Source organism: Aricia agestis, chromosome 6 (genome assembly GCF_905147365.1).
Source record: "Aricia agestis chromosome 6, ilAriAges1.1, whole genome shotgun sequence".
NCBI lineage: Eukaryota > Metazoa > Arthropoda > Insecta > Lepidoptera > Lycaenidae > Aricia > Aricia agestis.
This window is the reverse complement of record NC_056411.1, coordinates 370631-396778: the sequence shown is the minus strand read 5'-3', so window position 1 is coordinate 396778 and position 26148 is coordinate 370631. Positions and strand designations below refer to the sequence as shown.

The 26148-nt window shown below is 38.6% G+C and overlaps 1 protein-coding gene across 1 annotated transcript in view; it reads left to right on the top strand.

The window, feature by feature from the left end:
* Positions 1-2921: 2921 nt before the first annotated feature.
* The window catches only part of LOC121728017 (homeobox protein orthopedia-like), a 40127-nt gene continuing 16900 nt past the window's right edge, over positions 2922-26148 (top strand). Inside the window, exons 1-4 of the mRNA XM_042116109.1 lie at positions 2922-3303; positions 10153-10266; positions 10745-10853; positions 13138-13255. Of these exons, the coding sequence (XP_041972043.1) occupies positions 3270-3303; positions 10153-10266; positions 10745-10853; positions 13138-13255 (375 nt within the window). The 5' untranslated portion in view covers positions 2922-3269. The remainder of the gene's footprint in view (positions 3304-10152; positions 10267-10744; positions 10854-13137; positions 13256-26148) is intronic.

Genomic DNA, 26148 nt, shown 5'->3' with positions numbered 1-26148 from the left:
AAGTTTCGCTTACAAGGCACGAAACGAATTTCGTAATATATTATGTATCTATAGGGTACTTTAGTACCGCACGTCAATGCAGGTAATATTTATACCATAAAGTTAATATACCTAGCGGAATACAGAAACAAAGGCCTGAGCAAGAGAGATGTCACTATCAGTAACACTGCGTGGTAAAAAGAGACGTGTGATATATGACAGCAGCACTCTTTTATTCACGTCCAGTCGGCACATGCCGCACGTTGACAATTTAATCTCATAGAAATCACGTTCAATCATGCTTGTGTAAGTGTATACGTACACATATTTTACACACAGATGAAACCAATTTCGGTTACGTTTGACAGCTCGAGATTGTTGCTCTATTCCGCTAGGTATATTAACTTTATGATTTATACAGTGTCTGTCAGTCTGTTTGTTACCTCTGCACGCCCAAACCGCTTAACCGATTTTGCTGAAATTTGGATAAAGATATACTTTAGGGCCTGGGAAAGGACATAGGATGATACTTGATTGATTGATGAAAAAATGCATGATTCCTGCGCGTTAAATTAATTTTGGCGCAATGGAGTTGCGGGCGTCAGCTAGTGTTAAATATTTTTAGACGTTTACCGCGACCACCGAGCAAAATGCCCCGTAGTTTGCGAAAGTCTGTGCCAAATATCATTAAATCAGTACCCAAAAGGTTTCGGAGCCTTTTCAAGTACGCAACCTTCTCCTACTAGTATTTGTGCGGAAAAACTAAATAGATGGTTAATTGAAACGACTTTGTATGATAGCCCTTATAGCATGAAGCATCTAACCGAATCTTTTACCTTACAAATACTCATCTATAACACCGTATACCTACCTGTAATATAAGCTCAAAAATTCACATAGTCGAAAAGCCGGAAAATGTACCGGCAGAACTACAAAGGGCGTGCATTAGAATTGAAACATTCCTCTCCGAGGCACCGAAGCGGGCACTCGAGGAAGGAATTTAATATAAAACTGCACCCCCCTCGCCTCACCCCGCCCTCGCCCCCCCCGCGCCGCTGCATACAATTTCATTACGCGCTTCCAAACGTTTCATGAAACTGAAGTATGTTTGTGACGTGCCTGGTTTGAGTTTGTGTTTTGTATTGGGTACTTGTTTTAGGGTTCTGTATCTAAGGGGTAACTGCGTTTACTGTCTTTATGTTATCGGGCTGCGTATAGTCGTAACAGCTAGTACAAAGTTATCGCAGACGACGTAATTCTGTTGAAATAACAAAAATACTAAGAACTTAAATTTAAATAAAGTTTAAGTGCGTAAAATATAAATATCTTTTAACAATTTCGTTCAAAAACCTTTGTGCGATACTCCGAGTCGCACATGAATGATTTTTAAATTAGGAGATGTTTGAAGTACAGCAGACTAATAACAGCCAACAGATCTAAATTGCAAACTTACAAGTTTTTCACACAGTAATTATTATTATGTTTAGGGCCTGTTTCACCACTTCCTGATAAGGCTATCCACCACTAACTCGACAGGTAGAGTATGAAGAATCTGTCAAAAAGTTGTAGATAGCCTATCCGGTACTTTATCAGGAAATGGTGAATCAGGCCCTTATTGAGTTATTCTATACTTTCACTGGGTGACTCTATGTCAGACTCACAAATATGAAAATGAGTGATGATAATAATAGTATTATATTTTTATTAATATATTTCTAGGCAACAAAATTTTCATTTTATAAAATTATTAATACTGATAATTATAATAATAAGTAATAATTGCTATAAATAATGCTAAAATATAAAACAAAGACTATATATAAAAAAACTAAATGTAAGTCAGAGGCTGCGGGCAATGTACCCAAGAGGCTGGCAGCATCACCTCGCTGTATCGCAAGGCTGATTCGTTGGCCGAGGTAAGCGCCAGCTAACTGGGATCGTTAGTTTTCTCAACCACTCTTTGGGATAACTCTCTGAACATTTTCTATTTTTATTTATTTAAAAATAGAAACACTATATTATTATCTTACGCATGATGTAGATTGAAGAAAGTTACTTACACACTTTTTATTTGGATATTCTTTTAGACTTAAACATAATAAAACAAGGAGCATTTACGATTCAAATCTTAAATGATAATATGCAGAGAACTCATGTAGAGTAAACAAAAATTAACGAGTACGCATTAAGCTAGCGATCCCGTAATATTTTCGTATAAAATCAAAAGCCTTACGAAACGGGAATCCAAGATCGAGCTGCAATTAGCATTACTTAATCCAACGGAAATAAAATGGTTCTCATTTGTTCATACTTTATTCAGCGCCGTCCGAGCCCGAGACGTTACAAGAAACAGCACTCACGCCTGAAATATTTGAGCACTCTTATTTACCGACCGCTACACCTCCCCGCTCCACTCCCGCTTCTCGCTCCGCTATCCGCTCGCCGCTCCGCTACCCGCTACACCGTGGAGCCTGTATTTGTTTTTTCCATTACAAAGGAGCGAAACGCCCCGCAGACGTCGCCCGGCCCTGAAACTCTCTGAGTGATTTCCCCGCCTCCCTATTGGTCGATAGCGTCTTGCGCGCCCAACTCGATATTCAAATACCGCGAGCGAAGGAGATAGAAACACCGGGGAGACTCCGGGCTCCGATGCGAGGGAGGGAGAAGGGCGAATCGAAACGGCTCGTTAAATATTGCAGCGACGGGAAAGCGGCGTATCAATAATACGGGCACGAATGAAATAATAGATTATTCGTTTGTTCAAATGGTCCGTAAACAAAATGTAAGCGTCCTCGACCGATGCGTGTGAGAGGACCGCTCGCTCGTAGCGGGGAGGGCGAGGAGTGCGAGAGGGACGACGGGAGGTCTGCGGGGTGGGTCGGCGGCGGCGGACCGACAACAATGTGAGCACTATCTGTTTTTGTAGCAGTCTTCGGCGGGTTCCCACATTAAGCGATCATTTAAAGGGCGTACCAATCAAATTGCAAATTTATACAAATTGATACTAAACGGGTTATATTAATTTTATGACAAAAATTAAGTGTGTAAATAAGTCGGAGCGCCGCGTAATTAACTCTAATTAGGAGTAACGAACGGTCGTCGTTTCGCGGCGGGGACGCCTGGACGCGGGTTTTTCGTTTTTCCGGTGACATTTCGGGTCAAGAATGACCCCGCGGGATCTGCGGTGTGCGTAGTGCGGGGCCAGTGTGTGTTCCCGGGCCGGGTCAGTTCCGCGCGGGGCCCGGGACGATGCCAGCATAGGGGGCGGCCAGGGTTGGCCTTTTGAGGCCATGCTCAACAACCTCACCACCACCGCTTTAGGAGGTATGGACTTTTTTTATTCATTAATCTTCTGATGTTGCGAATGTCCATGGGCGACGGTAGTTGCTTACCATCAGGTGACCCGTTTGCTCGTTTGCCCCATTATTTAATAAAAAAAAATAAAAAAATGAAGGTTTTCGATCAACAGTGACTCTACCAATCGGTATTTCGAACATCTATTAGGTTTAACAATTATTAACCGATTTCCTAAGTAAATACAATTTAATTAGGAAAGCATTTTCACAAATAGACGTACATAATAATATAATGAAATGTAGAGCAAGAATATTAAAATTGTTCATTGTGCTCTATCAAATACGACGAAAGTTCATGATTATAATATTAATAATTAGCGACCCGCCCCGGCGTCGCACGGGTATAAAATATATAGCCACTGAAAAAATGATTAAAATCGATAGCCTATGATCCTTCACGTGGTCTACTTCTTATCTGTGCCAAATAACATAAAAATTGCTCCAGTAGTTCGCGAGATAAGCCCTTTCAAATAATATCCACCGTTTTTTCCGCATTCTCCTGTTAGTCTTAGCGTGATAAAATATAGCTTAAAGCCTTTCTCAATATGGCCTATCTAACACTGAAAGAATTTTTTAAATCGGACCAGTAAGTTCCTGAGATTGGCGCGTTCAAGTTAGCCCTTTCAAATAATTTTCCCCGTTTTTTGCACATTTTCCTATATTTCTTCGCTTCTATTAGTCTTAGCGTAATAAATATAGCTTATAGCCTTCCTCGATTAATGGGCTATTTAACATTGAAAGAATCATCAAAATCCGTTGCGTAGTTTTAAAAGATTAAAGGGAACAAAGGGACATGAGGGAAAAAATAGCGACTTTGTTTTATAATAACTATAGATATTTATTATCATTGTACATTGTACAATAATATTTAAACATCTATTTAATGAGTCGAATTATAAATTTACAATAATTATGTAGATTCTCCTTAATACTGCCATACAATCTGCACGCTTCTTAATGTAAATAGTTCTTTGCTTTTATTTTTTTTATCTATGTGCACTTTAAATTGAAACATTGATTATTTGTAAATTGATTTATTAAATTAAATAAATAAAAGTTTACCCAACTACGCAAATTATATATACGTAATTTTATAATTGATAGATATTTTATAGACATTATAATTTACTTACTGAAAATCGGATCAGTGACTAGTATAGGAGCTACTGTAGAATAATACTTTAACACCATACAATAAACACTTTCATTTACAAAATTCTCGTATAGCTGTTTATCGGGTGTCAATGTCAAGAATACAAAATCTTACGTTCAGTTCAGTATCACTGATTTCCTTCATTTACCCTCAAAATATAAAAAGTAACGTAAGAATAATATAAGTACAAAAATATTATTTTTACGTTACAAAGAAATTAGTTGTACCCACGACATTTTTTAATATGAATCCATATCCATACTTAGTAAATGCAAAATTCTGTCTTTGACACATGAGTGATCAGTGACACATAATATTCGGTGTTTACGTACCTACTAGGTATTCGACTATCAAATCTAATATAACTTTTATGGACCAATAACAATAACAACGTCGTATCTTTTATCGGTGATTACCGAGAGTAAACTACGATCATTCACAATTATACTAGCTTCAATAGAACCTCTATGCCAACGTAATAAGGAGCACTCCAAGGTGAAATAAATTTTAACCATCAGTAATTAATATTGTACAGTAGAGCAAATCTGCCATATTCGAAATGTTGTTAAACTCCACTTCTTTACTGTATAGTATTAAAAAGTATTTTAAAATTGGGTTCAATTTTCATCAGGAAGGAATGAACTTAAAGCTCAATCAGATCAAAGGGATGGTTTTATAATGTGACATTGTATAATTATTAGGTAGTAGCTACAAAACCGCTACGCCTAGACTACTACGGGCATGGTTTGTAAGTAGCAAACGTTAATGTTAATTAAATAGCATGTCGTGGTAGTAATTCAGCTGCGTCCTCAAAATCAGGAAATTGACCTGAAGTTGCTACTTCAGGTCAACTTGATGACAACTGATGTGCCATAGCGCTTTACTCATGCTCTATGAGTACTTACTGTATATAATTTACACTGTGGCAGACGATAGTGACGTAGTTTATATCTACGGCGGAAGTCCCGGGTAATAAACAGTAGCGGGAACATTATAAACCCGCGCCCGTGCGGGGCACGCCGCGCCGCCGCGCCGCCGCGCCGCCGCGCCGCACGGTAGCGTTGTAAAACGACTCACTACTGGGATTGTGTTTGAATCACGATAAGACTTAACCGATTCTAAAAAAGGTGAAGATTCTTATAATCCACATATTTTTATTAATTAATTTTATTTCATTCGATGCCTATTCATACCTAGAAATCCCCCGAGAGCTTATATAATTTATATAGAAGGTTTCACTGCTTTATATATGTTCATATTGTACATTATAATAAGACATAATATATTTTAACAAAATAATTAGGTAGGTATAAACATGTTTTCAATTATTAGAACTCATAAGTTTGCTATGTTATCCTTAAGATTTTGCTACTTTACATATAACTTTCCGTTTTTACTGCAACAGTCACAACGAAGCTTCTTTTAACTACTTCAACTAAGAAAAAGAAAAGTATCTGTAAACGTGTTCATCGACACAAGCGAGCATTTCCGTTTACAACCTCCGATTCCATTAACCCCGGGTTCCGCGCTGATCCCGGTAATATCCCCGAATCCCGGTAAAACCCCGGCATACCCCACACCTTGCATTTATATCAGACATTATGTTAAATAAGGCAGTTAATTAAAAACAGTCTTCAAGTTTGTTGACAGACTTGGAAATTATTTTCTTGTAAAGTTTCATCTGAAAACCCTGGCCTTGGCAAAACAGAATAATAATTGAAAAAGTATAATATTTCATAGAATATAATAATGAATGAATGAAAAACATTATTTCAGACAAACAATATGCCCATAGTATTGTTAGTGCATTATTTACAAAAATAAAATGACAATGATAATAATAAATGCACACGGTGCTGCTCGCCAGTTCTGTTATACTTGAACTTGGCTTGACACGCTCCCGCGTGTCTAGATGTTAGTAATGACTCTCAGAATGCTGTTGCTGGATTTTCGTAGACGCTGGGAAACTAAGGCTGTTTTAGCGTATTACCGCTTGAAGACCATCGGCACGCGCAGAGGCAAGCTATACCAGACGCGCTACAGCGCCACGGTAGCTCCAGCAGCATTCTGAAAGTATAAAAGTACTAGATGACGCCCGCAATTCTGTTGCGCCAAAATCGTTTATCACGCGGGAACCGTACATTTTCCCGGGAAAAAAGTATCCTATGTCCTTGACAGATACACTTTCACATTTATAATATTAGTATGGAAGTTTGGATATGGATAATAATGAAATTATGTATTTTTTAATTGTTCTGCTTTACCTATTTCCTTTTTTGAATATTTTAAATTGTGCGCGAAAAATTACAAAAGCACTTAGTATTAAATATTAGATAATTAATTAGACAATATATTCGATTAGACTTGCGACTATTTGATCCTCCATAATTGCTTCCGTGTAGTCTCGTAAAACGTAAAATTCAGACTACCTTTTGTGTTAGTATAAAAAGTGCCTCTGTACTCACGCTTTGGACTATGGACATCTGGAATTATAATCTGTACATATAAATAAAATTGGAGTGTCTGTTTGTAATATTGAAAGAACCGTTTTTTTACTAAATGCATATGAATGTATATAGAGTACAGACACCAAAACAACATTTTTTACAATTTTTGTCTGTATGTCTGTCTGTTTGTTCCGGCTAATCTCTGAAATGGCTGGAGCGATTTTGATGGGGCTTTTTTAGGCTTGCTGATGTAGTAAGGAATAACTTAGGCTACTTTTTAACCGACTTCCGAAAAGGAGGAGGATATATTTCACTTTTTTTATTAACCTTAAAAAGGGATTTTTTAAATCTTTTTTACTATCTTTGTTATCACATTTAGCTGACGCGGACGAAGTCGCGGGCAACAGCTAGTAAAGAATATAATTCTATCGTGGATTTAAACAAACAAACAAAGAAACAAATTTGCAATATGAGAATATAATATTACAGCTGTGATAAATAATTTAAATAAGTTAAACACAATACTTTACTGTAATTGAAAATATGTAATACTTTGAGTATCAAAACAATGCAGCTTTCTTAAACTTGTTGTGACTATCAAACTTAGCTCTAAGCTATCAAACAATCACACTAGCAACAAGTGAGGCAACTGACATAAACGCGGAATGTGCAGTAAAACCGAATGGCGGCCGTAGCACTGAGATATTGACTGCTGCGTGTTCGTAACGTTAATGTCAATTGTATTGACGCTATCTTATTTTCATCAATATATTAATACGTGTGCTTAAAACGTTGGACCCCTTTTGATGAAAAATGCACAGTTATAGTTTATATGGAGAAGGAGTGCATCGAGCCAGTATTGTTTTAAAATTATGCTTTTATCATAACTTATTTTAATAAATAAAACATTACACACACTATAATACATACTACGATATTTTGAATGACAAGCCTATACACACGAATTATACTCTTTTATTTATGGTTGAAGTCTGTTGTCAAATTAAAAATGGATTGTTGTTTTTTTATTAAATCTGAAATAGTCAATAATTTAAACGGGGAGCCAAAAGAAGAAGAAGAAAGTCAATATTTTGGTAATAGAATATTAATAAGTAACTATAGAAAACGTTGAATGTAAGCGATATAGAATTTGATCAATTTTTTTCCCCGAAAGCAGGCCGTAGCAGCCTTGACTTATATTAATTATAATACAGCCTTGACTTATATATATTAATTTGATATATAAAATATATAAGACTTTAGCAAAATATTATTCAACAAATAAAATAAAAAGTTGATAGTAATGTTTGAGTAGCTGCGTAGACCGTCTACGCGCCGGCTACGGAGCTACGAACGTGCTACGAAACCGCGCTTTCACTTTGGGGGCATTTTCAAAAAAATGTGTACCCCCTGATTTTGCCTTGTCCCTTGACTTTGTTAATTTATTTTGTTGAGATAAATAACTTTTAACAGAATATATTAATTTAAGTGAAAAAAGTATATGTTTAAATACATATATAAATTGTCGTGTTGTTGTTACTTTACTAAATAAAAAACTTACGAAGGTTTTAAAGCATTGAAAACCATCAAATATACCTGTCCCCTTCCCAACTAAGATGAGATAATGATTGATTTTAAAAAATATCCAGTATTTGAAGTGATTTCTATACATAATTTAAAATCTCAAAAGTCAAATGTATCAGCTGAAAGTATCAATTATATATTTTTATATGTCATTTCTTTTAAAAATTAATTTGAATTTAAAACGAAAATTTTAGTCTTCCGGAAGATTCCGCTTTGTGACCGCTCGTTTTTGCAAAAATTCTTTTAATACTAGAAATTATTCGGCATGATCTGGCAAAACAACGTATGTTCTTCATCGATAGGTACGTCTTTTTGTTTTTACTGGCAAACTAACTAGTGAAAAGCGCGGAAATGTTGTTGAAGTGCAGGTGTTCAATTTCTTTGTTTAGGTATGTGACCAAGTTTTACTGTTATTAATCACTTTTCTTTGATTATTGTTATTGTTTACACATTGCAAAACTTGTATAGTATTTGATACCAAAAATGTATTTGTGCTAAATAAGATGGTTAATTTTTAAACAATTTAAAACAACAAGCAGGTAGCATTATGTGACCTCCGTTGGGTGACTTTTTCTACGGTCATTTTTGATATTATCAGGAAAATGCCTTAAATTCCGCGTTCTTTTTTGTTTTTTTTTTGTATAATAAACTATATTTCCTATTACATTAAAGAAAAAAATTATAGGAAAAAAAGAAAAAATTGACATAAAAATTAAAATGAAATTTTATACCCTGTACACGTTTTTCTGAAATTGCCCTTGGGCCAGGCCACAACACCGCGCTGCGGCGTCGTAACGCAACAACATCGCACAGTAACGCGATGCGATGTCGCAACGCAAAAATGTCATCAGAAATCCCGCTGTCGCGTCGCAAATTTCCGCGATGCGTTCTGCAACGTCGTAGATTTTTATGATGCGACGCCGCACCGTTGCGGCCTGGCCCTTTGCTTTTATGGAATTACTGAATATTATTACGTTATTTCATAAATTATATTACAACATAAAAGTATTTGTATAGACTGTTGTTGTCAAATCATTAAAAAAACTCCATGATTCCGTTTAAAACTTAAGAGAATAGTTTTATTTTTAGGGCTTGACTAAATAATAAGTTTCTGAAGAAAATGAGATAGTTCTTTTATTTACATAATGTGAAAAAAATGCTTTAAATAATACAATAAATACTAAAGTTACACTACACTTAAATCTAGAAAATACGTTGTTGTATATGGAATATTGTGGCGTCTCTGTCGCACATGTGAGCTTAATTTTAATTTATATTAATGATTGTTATTAAAATCTGATAATTTTGTTTGTAATCTATGACACTAAAGGCTATTTATACTTTGCGCCGTCGTATGATCGTTTTGTAGAGCAACATTATAGTTAAAGCATGAAGACATTTTTCGAATCTTCGGTACATATTTTTTGCTGGTTTAACAATTTTGATACAACTTTACTTATTTTCTATATATTATTAAATTATTCTTATTATATTATTAAAGATACCAATGAACTCCATTCAGCTCGATCTACCACTTACCAGTTACAATCTTTTTGGTAATACCCTAAGTATTACCAAAATGATTGTGACTAGTCTTATAGAACTGTAACTGCACCAGGTGTGTTGTCAGCAGGTCACAAAGAGCAGCGCTCGGAGAGCAAGCTCGATCTCAAGCCGAGTGTGGAGCAGCACCATGCGCCCGCCGCGCGCCTGCTCGCGCACTCACTCCGCCCCGACCATCTGCAGGGTACGACTCACACACACACACACACAAGCACCCATACCTGTGAAATACAAACCCATGTAGAGTACTTAATATAGGTCCTACACATAGATGAGCAAATTCTGGTGCTGCAGGTTATGATTCTACACGCATCACCCCAATCAGATCTGTTGCCCTAATCATTGCATGATGCAACATCAGCAGAAAAACGCACATGTATCATTATTTTTACCATTCAGAGAAAAATTATCAGAAGAAAAGGCACTTAGATTCGAAGGAACTCAAAACTTATAAGACGATCTAAAAACTTATGTTGGTTCCTATCCACATGTAAACAAAATATAGGTATAACGTACACAAACATCAAAACACAGGGTTATAACTCACAAAATTTCATACTTAAGTCAATCCTTTCACACAGAACCAGGGCACTTTACCTAGACCTAAAATTACTCTTACTACTGTTATGACATGATCATGATGGTGTTGGTGTTGTCGGCAGGTGGTATTCACCAGCAGCACAGCGGACACATGGCGACGGTGCCGGTCAGCATGTCCTCCTCCGCCTCAGACAGTGACAAGCCCGCCAAACAGAAGAGGCATAGGACGAGGTGAGCATTGCTTATAGAGTCAAGTATTAAAATTTAAGTATCCGATAGTGAATGACAAGATTCCTACGCTGTACGCCGAGGGCGACTAACCCAAAATTTTCAATTTTATAATTCATTGTTATACTTGAAAATAACTCCCGAATTGTTTCATTTTTTAAACATAGATACTATGTGTTAAGTAGTTGAGATTCTTGATGGCAATAACACAAGCATGTAAGGCATAAGAAATATAATAGCACAACACATACTAAGACTTACTTGTAACGACACACACTATCAGCACCATTTGTAATTGCACGCGCTATGAAATCGCCACAAATAGCATGATTATATGTTACGATTACATAACACGATGCTAACATTAACCAGCCGGATGCTCCGGGCTACTGTATGCAAATGCCTGCATATAAATAACCTGTACTTACCTTATTGAGATCTTAGAGACAACTCCAAAATGACAAAATGAGATTTAATATTTAAAGACAGGATTACAGAATGTCAGACAATAGAATGTACCTATATCAATATATGTACGATAATAAATAAATGAACATTTGTAATATGAATCATTAATGTCGCAAAGAAATTTTATGTAAACTAGAGATAATAAAAATATGTAACGATCTAATATCTAATTTAAATTAATTTTGAAACTTAAAATATCAATAATGAATTTCGCAAATAAATTTTATGAAAGGAGAGACAATAAAAATGTATGTGTAAGTAATTTAAAAAATTTAAAATCTGTATTATGAATTATGAATGTCGCAAAGAAATTTTATGTAAATGAGTGATAACAAAAATGTATAACAATATAATATGTAAATTAGAAGTAATGAAAAATTTGCAATATGAATTATGAATGTCATACAGAAATCTATGTAAATGAGAGACAATAAAAATGCTTTTAAAATGTATGTAATATAAGAAGAAATGTACAATGAAGTAAAGAAATAAATGTAAAATTAGAATATAAATCAAATATGATATGTTAATATAAAGTAAAAAAAAATTAGTAAATAAAACCTAAAAAATTAATAAAAATGTAAAAAAGTACATATATGTAAGTAATTGTCCCTTCTCCTTCAAGGGGGAACAAGAGGTCCCATAACATTAAAAAAAACAAAACATAGATACTACATTATATTGCCAAGAATTTGATCTGAGCGAAAACACGATATCTAAAAATTGTCTTGATAGAAAAAAATCACAAAGATGCATCTAATTTTCACGAATTTTTCATATATTGCCATAACCGTGCCAACCGTAATATATTAACTAAGTTAATATTTTAACACGTTGTATAAAATCATTGAGAGACTGAACTAGCGGATTTTTTAAATCCTACTAATATTATAAAGGCGAAAGTTTGGATGTATGGATGCGTGGATGTGTGGATGTATGGATGTTTGTTACTCTTTCACGCAAAAACTACTCAACGGATTTTAATGAAACTTTACCATAATATAGCTTATACATCAGAATAACACATAGGCTACAATTTTAACCGACTTTCAAAATGGGGGGAGGTGTTATGTTCGTTTTCTTATTATTATATATTCTTATTATTATATATTCAACGATTACTCCGCCGTTTGTTAACCGATTTTCAAAATGTTTCTTTTGGTATATAGAGTATCATCCCAATTTGGTATTACATTCACAAAAGTGGTGATCTGTAAGTGAATTATATCGTAATCATACCGTTTTTTTTTAATTTCTGCCTCTTTTAATGTAAAAGTCGGCCAAGTACAAGTCGGACTCGCGCACGAAGTGTTACGTACCGTTATAGAGAAAAAATAGGCCAAAAATTGTGTTTTTAGTATGGGAGCCCCCCTTAAATTTGTTTTTTATTTAAATAATAATATTTATTATTAAAGTACACATAAATCTAAGTCTTTTGTGAACATTTCAAGTGCCTACCTGTTGTCATTATTGATATCCAGCAAAAAAGGCCAAAAAAAATCACGTTTGTTGTATGGGAGCCCCCCTTGTATATTAATATTATTTTGTTTTTAGTATTTGTTGTTATTGCGGCAATAGATAGACACAATCTGTAAAAAATTCAGAAGTCTAGCTAAAGCGGTTCTTGAGATACAGCCTGGCGACATACAGACAGACAGCCAGACAGACAGACAGACAGACGGACAGACGGACAGACGGACAGTCGGACAGTCGGACAGACGGACAGACAGCGAAGTCTTTGGTAATAGGGTCCCGTTTTTACCCTTTGGGTACGGAACCTCAAAAACTAAACTTACATAATATTATGATGTGTGGTCAGGTTCACGCCGGCGCAACTGAACGAGCTGGAGCGGTGCTTCACCAAGACGCACTACCCCGACATCTTCATGCGCGAGGAGATCGCCATGCGCATCGGCCTCACCGAGAGCCGCGTGCAGGTGAGCTTTATGTACTATCAGGAGTTGATTCATAGGCTGATGGCGGACCTACTTATTTCGGTCGCTTTTTGTCAAGCCCAGCCGACTTATATTAAATTGACATAACTAGACCAAATGACGTATGTCCGTCAACTGCCTATGAATCAATTTCTTCGATGGTACTTACCACTAGTGATATCTGACTAAAACCAATGAAGAATATTGAAATCTATACTATGAATGTTTAAACTTAGTTCTATAAAACGAGCGTCGTCTGTTGTCTCGAGGTAAGTTGCTAGGCGATGCTTAGATATTACTTAAAGAAATAGAAATTTTATTGAGGTAAGTACAAAAAGTTGGAGTATGAGTGATCTATAACCGAATTCAAAGAATGTTTTAGTCACATACATCAAAAATATTTTATCAGTCGTAAACTTTACCGCCTTTTATGATAAACTCCATGGGAATAGCTCACACAAAAGGTTAATACAAACAAATAAGAGTTTATACGGAACGGCTAAAATCATAAAAACATACGCGATATAAAAAAGCGGGCCCAACAGTTCACCTTGCGGCACTCTACTTCGCACGTCCCGTACAAAAGTTGCACTGTACTGATACATTTCACGAGACCTTCTACCTGCATCCACCTTCGCTTCGTGATCACATTTTACCTCTTTTATGTGTTTTACCGTGGTTCTAGTGAATGGGTGGTCGCGTCGAAAGCATTACGATCGCCTTCGTTTTTTAAAACGAATAAAATTTTCTTGTGACGGACTTTGTTCATTGAAAAAACTTTGTAAGTTTTATACATTCGTCATTGGCAAATACCAATTGTATTTGACACAGCATATTATAATGACACAAAAATCGATTCTTACCTTGAACATTTCGCAAGTTTTACCGACAAAAATATTACTGACAATGATGATTTGCTACATCAAGTTTAATTTGCCCAAACTGAGCGACGTTTTACCCGGCCAACACAATACACAAGGTACTGTTTGAGCTGACTGTAAACGTTGGCCGAGGTCGGTGGCTGACTCAGCCGTGATAGTTTACCAAAAGCATTGCGCAACCATTGTAAAGCGATGTTGAACAATCATAATTATGTGCATTATATAACCTACCTTTAAAGATTCAACCAGGCTCGATGTCTAACTATCTAGTGTTTAATTTTTTTGTGATAATAATCTATTACTGGGTGTAAACTCTTGCAATATTATATTTTGTATTGTTGTATTCTCACTTAACTCTTCTTTTTCTTTGTTTCTCAGAATTAATTCTTAACAAATAAATAAAACATTGCAAAGTGATTTAACATTTAGCCGCATAGTATCTGGGTGTAACTTTACCGTATAAAAGTATCGATGAAGCCACAGTGAGTATCAGGTGCCAAAGAATTCGAAATATTAGCACAAGCAGTGTCATGAATGGAGATCATTAATGAATGGATAATAACAAAATTAGATGGGAGATAATCGTCGATAATAACAATGTCCACAGTGGCGTGTCCGGACCCGGCGGGGGCACGCGGGGGCGCGCGGGGCACGCAGGGCCTCATAGCTGATCCGCTAACTGGCGCTTTGTCCAATCAGTTAGTCCCCAGATAAACTATGCTTTGCGTTAGGAATTAGTCTTAATTTGTGTCGTGTGCTCGTGTTTGCATTTCGTTAGCGCGATACAGCGCCGCCTACGGTGACGCGCCTCGATTTTGGACGAAAATCGATTAGTGTTAAGTCCTTAACACTTGTAAACCGCTTAAGGTGATACTCTGCTAACTACTGACAGCTAAGCTAACATCTTTATTACTTCGGTCACTTTCAATGCGATTACCTTCGCAGGCTAGATAGTAATTTGGGGCGTCTTTGTATTTATAGACCTTTAAAATATGTAATTTATAATCACTACTAAAGCTAAAGTCCAAGATTTTTCTTTCCAATTCTTGACCGGATCTTTCATCTTGTTCTATCACTTTATCTACTTTATTAATTACATATTTTTTCCTTAAACCTATTAAAGAATACTTTACTTATATAATAATAGCTAATGCTTTACACACCGTGTGTCCGTGTGTATCGCTGTTTCTACTGTCCAGTAATTATGCGTCAAGTATCGACAGTTTACCGATCGCCGCATTATCATCTGTTTTACGACTCGCCAGCCGCTACCGCCAGTATACACATGTAAATTATAACAAAATGTTTACTAGGTGGATTTCCTTATTAGCTCTGCATAATCATTATGATTTTATGTAGTCGGATTAACTGAGGTTCATTGCATAGGAATTTTTAGTTCTGCACTAATCTTACTTTGTTTGTGACATAAACTACTTATTGTTTGTCTATTCTGTAGAGTGTAGACTGTTGAGTATGGGTCAATTCAGACCGCAACGCGACGAGGCGAGGCGCGGCGGGGCATTTTGTATGAATTTGACAGATTTCAATTGCGTGCGACGTCTTGCGAATCTGTCAAATCCATATAAATTTAGAAATGCATCTACGCGTTGCGTTGCGGTCCGAATCAACCCTTAGGGTATCTGTATGCAAAATTTCAGCGGTCTGAGGTAACAAACACACTTTCGAATAATATACTTTCTCATTTCTAAACGTATTATTCTCGTACCCCACGCAAGTAGCAAAATCTCTATATTAGTAAAGCAAACAGTTTAGTTTCTCGTGAACCACTGTTGCGTAAGGGCCGCGGTGGGGGCTGCGGGGGGGCACACCGCACACAGTACGGGGAACCGCGCCGGGGCAACTGTTGACTCCGCGCCTGTTTGTTCACAAACACCAGCGAAACGGATCACACGTATAATGGAGAGGTATTTTTAGTCTGAGGGAGTGTGTACTAGGGTTTTACGTTAGGTTTAACACACCGTGCTTAAAGTACAAGTGATGGAATGTTGCTATAAATAGAATACCTAATATTGAATATTTTGAACTAACAACTAAACAAGACGTTAGTTTCAATACCATGACACATAAAAATCTGACGTGACACGGTGCTAAATTTTTATGATAACGATTCAAAATTTAACTTGATTCTTTATACAATTATTTTTGTACTGATTTCAGCGCTGCATCGAATTTCGATTCTTGCATGTATGTTATTTATAAATTGATCTTACGAGTATAATGAAAAATATAGCAAAATAATTGATGCGTAGTTAGAATCTTTGAGTTAATAGCAAATATATACATTTAATGAAAAACTGTACGATGTACGACTCTTTTTTGTCTGGTGTATAAATAGCATAAAGTTGGAAATATAATAGGATAAATATTAGCGGATACAAACGCGTGGGCAGCACGAATAAAAAGGAATAAAAAATTAGAATCTCGCAGTGTGGCGCGAAGTGACCGGAGCCCGACGCGCAGGGCTTCGCTACCGACCTCACAGAGTTATTATAACTCAACACTGTAGACTATAATAATAGCACAGACCACAGTATACGTAATATTGAGGTACAACAGATTATTTATTATACTTAGGCTAAGGCGGTTACTTTAAGTTATCTGAAAGTTATACTTTCAGATAACTTAAAGCAGTAAAATATTGCAGTATGATAATATCCTGATTGTAATATCAGTTGTCTCTTTGGCCACTCAAATTTTGAAGGGTAGGGCTGATTCATTTTACTGCATGATATTTACACTGTGTGGTTATGAAATAGTTTTATTCATTCCTGTAGAATATTCATAGCGTTTTCGTAGCAGACCTCTACAATCAAATTTTTCCAAAGTGTTATATAAGTTAAAACTTATAACTGTGGCTCGAGTTATTTGTCTGCATGATTAATATTAAAACTAGTATTGAGTCACTTATAAGCGTCTTATCAGAATTATTTGGATACGAAAGAAATCTTTTTTTACAAAGTTAAAGAGTTAAAGTAAATTCAAAGAGTAAAAATCTCCTCCGCGTGCTCATTACGTATTCATGGTCGGCTCCACGCGGTATGAAATAAAAATAAATAAAGAATGTCGCCTCCCTCCTGTTCGCACTTTGTTTACCAAATCCTTTCATTATTAAAAAGATATACGGCTAGTGATGTCCCGTGCGCGCCGACAAAAATACCTCGATCACAGACTACCTGGAAAATGTTTCTCTATTCTATTAATCATTCAGTATTTTCGGACGTTTTTCGCCCGCGCTCGCGCACTAATTGTTTAATGGACAACGCTGACGCGTGCCCGACTTCGCTGCGATTAAAAATCTCATTGTCACTTATTTGTCATTCAACGTCAATTGACATCGTCACGGACTTTAGAATAAAAATACAAGAATACATAAGTACGTTTACAGAAACATCGACGCCGAATATGGAGTCGTTTGCAATATTAAGGATTACTCTCGGAATGTTTCTGCCATACTTTTTTCCCATAAAAATAAAGCACCCAATTTTGTGTTAAGTTACATTTACTCGAGACGTAAATGTTGATATAGAAGGTGTAAAGTCGCGGGGTCCCGGCCGGCGGGGCACGGCGGGGCACCGGCATTAGGGGCATTAGCGGCGGGGCCCGTGGGGCTCAGTATTAAGATTTATGAGACCAATAAGTAACGTTCAGCGGTCAGCTACGTGTAATGCTCGCTTATAATTTAAATTTACAACAAATATTTTCGTGAGCGTTATCCGCAAAAATTGCTACATCTTACAAACAAACGTACGTTTACGTGGGAGAGCCTTGCTTCGGCACGAATGGGCCGACTCGACCGGAGAAATACCACGGGCTCACAGAAAACCGGCGTGAATCAGCGCTTGCGCTCTGTTTCGCCGAGTGAGTGAGTTTACCGGAGGCCCAATCCACCTACCCTTTCCATTCCCTACCCTCCCCTATTCCCTTCCCTACCCTCCCCTATTCCCTCTTAAAAGCCCGGCAACGCACCTGCAGCTCTTCTGTTGCTGCTAGTGTCCAGGGGCGACGGAAGTTGCTTTCAATCAGGTGACCCGTTTGCTCGTTTGCCCCCTCATTACATAAAAATAAAAATTAAAAAAACTATTCAGATAAGTATTAATATCAGATAGTAGATACACATCAGAAAACTGTGCAAATGATAAATGACAAAACTATAATAACACTTTTACGGATAATATATTTTAACTGCAAATGGATTTTTGTGTAATTTTTGTACACTGATACTTAGAAATGCGGTCACTGCTTAAATTCTTAAATGGTGTTTTTATATAATTTAAGTTATATGCTTTTATCGTACTACTTACGATCATTTTTTATTTACTTATCAAAATCAGAAACTATTGCGTGATGAGATAATATAATGTTGGTATAAATACACACGTAATATGCTTGGTCATTACAAGTAACGATGCACAGACCACTATGCAGCCGGCCGCCGCCGCGCCTTACTAGAGCAGATGTGTATAAGATATCGATTACCGATGGCCTAAATTCTAACACCTCACTAATAGTTCGTTCACAAAACTGACTAAAAGACAATGAAATGCAACTCACAGTATAGTTTCAAATTGTGGTGTCTATATAAAGTTTTTTCTACTTTACATCAATCGCAATATTTTGTAGACAATTAAATGATTATAAAGTGATGATGCACTAGTTTTTAGCTCTTTTTAAATAATAATACTATGTAGTGTTTAATCTAATATACGTAGGACAATTTAATATACTAATTGAATATTAAGGTCGCTTGTTAAGCAATCTACAATTTTTTTGTTGTTAAATTTTGAATTTGAAAGTGGTCCAGAAAAAAACACATTTATCCTATGTAGCTCAAAATATTATTTTAATTATTAAAGGTATAACGTATACCTTATCTATGTATTAATTGATACTTGGTATAAATTAATACATGACAATATATCGCGGTCCGAGATTCTACCTTTCTTGGTTCGCTTACGGACCGTGGTCCGCCTGTTGCCTACCGCTGGCCTAAAGCATAAGTTAAAACATTTGGCTCTTTCGTTGTATCTCGCCTTGACTTAACTGCGAGAGTCAACGTTTGTTTGTCAGTCGTTAGTATCTGACAATCCTTTCTCGGCGTCCCTCAGGGGAGCTATACGAGACCTGCTCTATATTCAGCGTGAGAGAATCGATACTGGTAACAATGATTCATATATAAAAGTCAGCTGTTTGTTAACAGTAATCGAAAAGCACAGGCCCACATTCGCCAATTTGAGTTGAAGTTAACTCAGTTTTAAAACTGCTTTTTCTTTCTTGAATATAAGGAACGAGGGAAACAATATTATTCAACCCAAAATAACCTTAGAAGGTTTAGACTTTAGGCGATAGCCGATGACACGAGTTGAGGAAGGTGAACTAAGTGGTCATAATTAAACCATTTGAAATTAATTACATACTTACTATTATATGTATACCATAATGTTCACATAATATTGCTTTAATTAAAGACGTGAGTGGAAGAACAAGATAACTAACATTTTATGACATAAAGACAGTACATACTTATTTTTTCCCTATTTATAAGATAAACAAACCTTGTAGCTTACCTACGTCATCATCTGGTTTTACATACAATCCACAATTTTCCAGGCCCCTAAAGCCTTCATTTGTGCATAAAACGGTAATTTTTTAACCGTTACTTACCTGCTTCTTCCACTCATTTCTTCATTATTTATTGTTATCCTGGTTATAACCACAATCTATTCGCACATCAGTTTAGATCTTTAGGTGCTGTGATGTTAAAATAGGCAAATACTGCCAAAATATTTCCCTCCCGCTTCGGCGCAGTTCAAAATAAGGGTAAAGTTAATGCATCGCAGTGATACAACATTAATAGTGTACCACCAGCACCCCTGCTGCCGGGATTTGCTGTTGATTTACTGTCTCCATCCATTTGTCTCGCGGCTAATTTCGCGCCTAATGGCGGGGTCGGGGTTCGAATCCCAGATGACCAAACTGTCCGTTCTTAGGCCGTACTATTCATTTTGTACATCAAACATCTTTGCTTCATCTATTTGAAAATTTTGGACGGCATCATTATTTTATTATGGCATGTTCTTAAAAAATGTAGCAACAAATATTACAATTTATTGCACAACTAGGTGACGCCCACGACTTCGTTGCGCCAAGATGCGTTAATCGCGCGGGAACCGTGCATTTTTCCAGGATAAAAAGTATACTATGTTCATTCTCGGGACACAAATTTCAGCAAAATTGGTCAGCGGTTTGGGTGTTAAGAGGTAACAGACACAAAGACATACAAATTTTTGCATTTTAATATTAAGTATGGATAATGCTTTGCGCTGTAAAATTTTAAGTAATAATATTCCAACCTATTAAAAATATTAAATTTTCTCTGCTGTGTATTAGAACGACAATCTGATTACAATGGGGTTAAAGAAACAGCTTGAGTTCATTAAAGCAGTTGCGTAGCTAATCGCCCGGCGCGGGCGCGGAGTTAACACACGTAATCCCGGCCGCAGGGGGCCCCCCGCCCACAAATTAAATCCGGCCCTGTCATCACTGTCGTTACACGCACCTAATAACAGTGAATTTACTGGTATTGCAGATTTTAATATGATTGCACCGTAGGCGGTAGCCCCGGAGCTTTGAGAATTATATTATAGTGTGCTATGTGGGAAAGTCTTGGCTCCCTACTGAAAGTTACAGGACTCACACAAAAGATATTTTTATTGCATGTTTTTATGTTTTTAGAATGAGGTAGCCAATATTTTGACACTGCTTTAAGCTTGTTTGATTGAACAAAACTTCACTTATAAAAAGTAGCCTACTGTCGTAAAATGTTTTCTAGAATCAATTTATATTCTAAAATTTCAGCATAAACTATTGACATTTGACAGAACATAATAGTATATTATACTAAAATTGATAAATATAATATACATTAAGAAGCATTTTCTTATAATATTTGATAGCTACCTACCTAAAAGCCGTATCAAGCCAATAAAATAAATAAAAAATAAAATAAAAATTGTTTAATTTCTGAATAAATTTGAATCAAATATTTTCAGAATGTTGAACTACATGTTGCCTACCACCGGTTCGGGAACTAACCCGGCGAGAAGAACCGGCGTAAGAAACTCGCACGGGGCCACTTTTTAGTAAAAAAGTGGAAAATTTGTCTTTTAAAAAAATAAAATTTACAATGTAAATAACTTAATCTATACAATATAAATACACAATTGTAAGTCACATATAATAAATGTAGAAGCAGCCTTGCAAGCAGCCATCCTACTCCCAAGATGTGCTATCGTTTAGGAAATCTTTGACCGTATAGTAGGCTTTGGCACACAAACGTACTTTAATTACTTTTTTAAATTTATTAATTGATAGATTTTGAACGTTTTCCGGGATTTTATTGTAAAGGCGTATACATTGACCTTTAAAAGATTTACTTATTTTGCTAAGTCTGATCACTGGTATTTCCAGCTTGTGCCTATTTCTAGTGTTTCTACCGTGACTATCACTTTTAGTTTTAAATTTAGTTAAATTCTTTCTAACATACTGTTACGGTACATGGTATACGGACACGTGGTGCGCAAGTACATACTCGAACCTTCTAAAAAGGTCCAATGTTTGTTTACGTGTTTACCCTTTATTTGTTAGCGTGTTTGAATTTAGACCTTATGACTGAGTCCATAAGGTCTAAATTAAATTCAACTTACTGCACTTATCGCAAGGACGGCAGTTTTATTGTGGCACATGCCCGAGCCTACTAGAAATTTCCCACGGTTGTTTACTTGTTTACGTAAAATCGGGAAATTTCTGGAATTCGTCTCGCCATATAAAAAGATCCGCAGGCAGTCCCGGCAAGTCAGTTTGGTTCGAGCGATCATCAACGCGATTTCGGAGTGAACACAAGTGATCAATAGTGAGTGAACCAGTGAAACCTGCGACTTGGCTACGACTTAGGACAGTGATAGTGCTTAGTGATTGGACCTAGTGATTAGTGTTTGGACTTAGTGCTAAGTGTTGTGACCTAGTGTTTAGTGCAGTGTTAATAAAGTCTTCAAGAGAGTCACCAGGTCTTTCTCTCCAAATCTTCGAACCCTAGCACGTAACAACTGGTGTCAGAAGTGCGATTTGGAGATGCCATTGACTCCGAGAGAGGACTTCAAGGGGAGTGTCAGGACAAGGGCGCAGCGAGCTGCTGCCATTGACTCCGAGAGAGGAGTTGCGGAGGCCACACCCACTGGGGACCAAGCTCCGCCCACTGAGGGACAGGCCCCACCCACTGGCCCCGCCCACATGGCTCCGCCCACTGGCCACGCCCACCAGGCTCCGCCCACTTTGGCTGAAGCCACGCCCGCTGGCTCCGCCCACCGGGACACGCCCACTGGCCACGCCCCTCAGGCTCCGCCCACTTTGGACATGGCCACGCCCACTGGCTCCGCCCACCGGGACACGCCCACTGGCCACGCCCCTCAGGCTCCGCCCACTTTGGGCATGGCCACGCCCACTGGCTCCGCCCACCAGACCACGCCCACTCAGGCCACGCCCACTAGCTCCGCCCACCGAGCTCCGTCTGCTCAACCCCTGCCTACTGGCTCCAGCCACCATGCATCGCCCGTAGCTTCTGCGGCCCCTCAAGTGGCTCCCCAATTACAAAGCCTAATTGAGTTAATTCAGGCTCTGCAAGAATCACAAGACCGCAAGTTCGGTGCTTTGCAAGAGGCACAAGACCGCAAGCTCGGTGCTTTGCAAGAGGCACAAGACCGTAAGCTCAGCGCGTTGCAAGAGTCACAAGAGTCACATGATCGCAAGCTCGGCGCTTTGCAAGAATTACAAGAACGCAAGCTCGGCGCTTTGCAGGAGTCACAAGAGCAACAAAAGGACCTCCAAGAAAAAGCGCTTTTGGCTATAAAGGATGTTAGTGACACGGTGACTAAGCTTCGTAAAGACGTCGACGTAATGGACGAACGCGTTACCGGGTTGGGAGTGGATGTGGAAAATGTGAAAACCGGCCTCACTGAACTACAGAAAAAAGTAGTGCGCCTGGAAACCACAGGAGTCGCGACGTCTAGTGGAAATTCTGGAGTGGCACATGGGCCAAGAGTAAAAGTGCCACCATACGACGGCACTACTTCTTGGAATGCTTATCGTCAGCAATTCCAGACTGTTGCTTCTGCCAACGGATGGAATGATGAACAACGCCTGACCGCTCTCACTGTTGCGCTCAGAGGGCAAGCTTTGTCGGTCCTAGAAGCGCATACAGGAAATGGGTTTAAAGACCTGATGGAGGCACTTGAATCCAGATACGGGGAGCGACACCTGGAGCACGTGTTCCGTGCCCAACTGCGTGACAGAGTCCAACGCCCAGGAGAAGGACTACAACAATGGGCGTTGGAAATAGAAAAACTGGTCAAGAAGGCACACCCAGGAGCCGATTCCAAGATGATCGACACGAACATTGTGCAAGCATTTGTCGACGGAATCAGGGACCTAGAGGTCAGAGCTGCAGTAAGGCTACGTCACCACACCTCGCTTAAGGAAGCATTGGCGCATGCTTTAGAGGTCGAGGCTGTTCGGCGTGACATACGGCAGACATATAAGATCCGCGAGGTCTCTGAGGAAGTCAAGGAGGTTAAGGCTCCTACGAAGAGAAGTTCTGGAGCCATGTGCTACAAGTGCGGCGAGAGGGGCCATCTTCAGCTTAACTGCCCGCAGAAAGAGACCCAGATGGCAAGGATGAAAAGGCTCGAGGAACAAATGGAGGAGCTGAAGAAGCAAGGGGCTTCATCCCCTGCCCGGGAGCAGGGAAACGAATAAAAGCCAGGACTAAGGGGCGAGTGCTGGCTGACACGGAGGAAGCCCCAATAACGGTTGTCTCCCAAGCAAGCAGCGGGAATAGTCTGGTGATTCAGGGGACTATTAACGGGACGGATTGCAAAATGACTCTAGACACAGGAGCCTCTAGAACAATAGTGAACCCAAATTTGATAAAAGCCGCAAGGAGGCACAAGAGGAGAATTAACTGTCGGCTTCTTACCGCCTCCGGTCAGCCAATACCCGTCCTGGGAGAAATGTCAGTTACGATGAATGTGGGGGAGTTCTCATACCCTCATGACGTTATTGTGGCTGAGATTATGGATGATTGCATCTTGGGTTTGGATTTCATGAAGAAGCACAACTGCAGAATTAATGTCGCCGACGGAGTGTTCAAGTGTGGCGAAGAAGAAATTTTCATCCTTGGAGGCGCCTGCGGGAAAGTTGAATGTGTAAAGAAAGTCATAATACCTGGACGTGCGGAAGCTCGGGTGCTGGTGAAACTACCGCCAGCTGGAAAGAAGAAGTCAAACAGATGCGTGTTAATCGAAGACACACCTACCAAGACATCAGCGCAAAAATTGATGACGGCAAGAACCCTTGTTAGTGGAAGCAGTAACGCTGTGGTCAGAGTTTTGAATCTTGGTGATCGCGAGATCTGCTTGAACAAAGGTGACGTCATTGGAAAGTGCGAGGAAGTTGTCTGGATGAGAAAGTGTAATTCGATCACAGGCTCAGACGCAGCAAAAACCAGCAACTATGGAATAGTGACTGAGCTACTCGATGACTGCAAGAGTAATCTGACTTATTCGCAAGGCATGAAAGCTAAGAAGTTTTTACAACGCCACGCGAATATCTTCTCCAGTCAGGAAGGCGACCTTGGAAGAACGTCGATGGTTCAGCACAGGATAGATACCGGAAGCGAGAACCCAATTCGTCAACGAGCAAGACGGATACCCATTGCAAAGGAAAAAGAAGTTGAAGGCCTTTTGGAGGACATGAGAAGGAATAAGATAATTGAACCGTCTGCAAGTCCGTGGTGCTCACCGGTTGTATTAGTGAAGAAGAAAGATGGCAGCACAAGATTTTGTGTGGACTACAGACGTCTCAATGATGTCACTAAGAAGGACAGCTATCCATTACCTCGAATCGACGACACTCTGGATACCTTGAGTGGCATGAAATGGTTCTCGACCCTGGACCTGAAATCTGGATACTGGCAGGTGGAAATTCATCCAAAAGACAAGGAGAAGACAGCGTTCTCCACCGGTAAAGGTCTATGGCAGTTTAACGTCATGCCCTTTGGATTGTGCAACGCACCTGCCACATTTGAGCGACTCATGGAGTGTGTACTGGCAGGCTTAGTTGGAGAGGCTTGCTTAGTCTATTTGGACGACGTCATCATTGTTGGCCGAGACTTCGAGGACCATTTGCGAAACTTAGAACGAGTTTTCGCCAAAATAGAGGGGGCCAAGTTAAAGTTGAATCCGAAAAAGTGTCGTTTATTCAGGAGTAAGGTGAACTATCTCGGCCATGTTATCTCCAGTGATGGAATTCAGACGGACCCGGAGAAACTAGAAGCAGTCCAAAATTGGCCAACCCCTAAGAACAAAACCGAAGTGCGGGCATTTCTCGGCCTATGCTCCTACTACAGGCGTTTTGTTAAGGGATTCTCAGAGATAGCCAAGCCATTACATCGGCTGACAGAAGATAAACGACAGTTTATTTGGGACGAGACTTCCGAAGATTCTTTTCAGAAACTAAAGAAACATCTGTGTGAAACACCAATCCTGGGGTATCCACAACCTGAAGGTCAGTTTATAATCGACACGGACGCAAGCAACACGGCCATTGGAGGGGTGTTATCTCAAAAACAGGGTGAAAGAGAAGTTGTAATTGCATATTTCAGCAAATCTTTATCTAAGCCAGAGAGAAACTACTGTGTGACAAGAAGAGAACTCTTGGCTGTCGTAAAGACGCTACAACATTTCAGCAAGTATCTCATTGGCAGACACTTTTTACTGCGAACTGATCACGCAGCCTTGAAGTGGCTACTACAATTCAAGAACCCAGAAGGCCAAGTAGCTCGATGGATAGAACAACTCCAGGAGTATGACTTCAAGACGGAACACCGCAGCGGAAAGTCGCATGGGAATGCCGACGCACTCTCACGAAGGCCGTGTTCAGAAG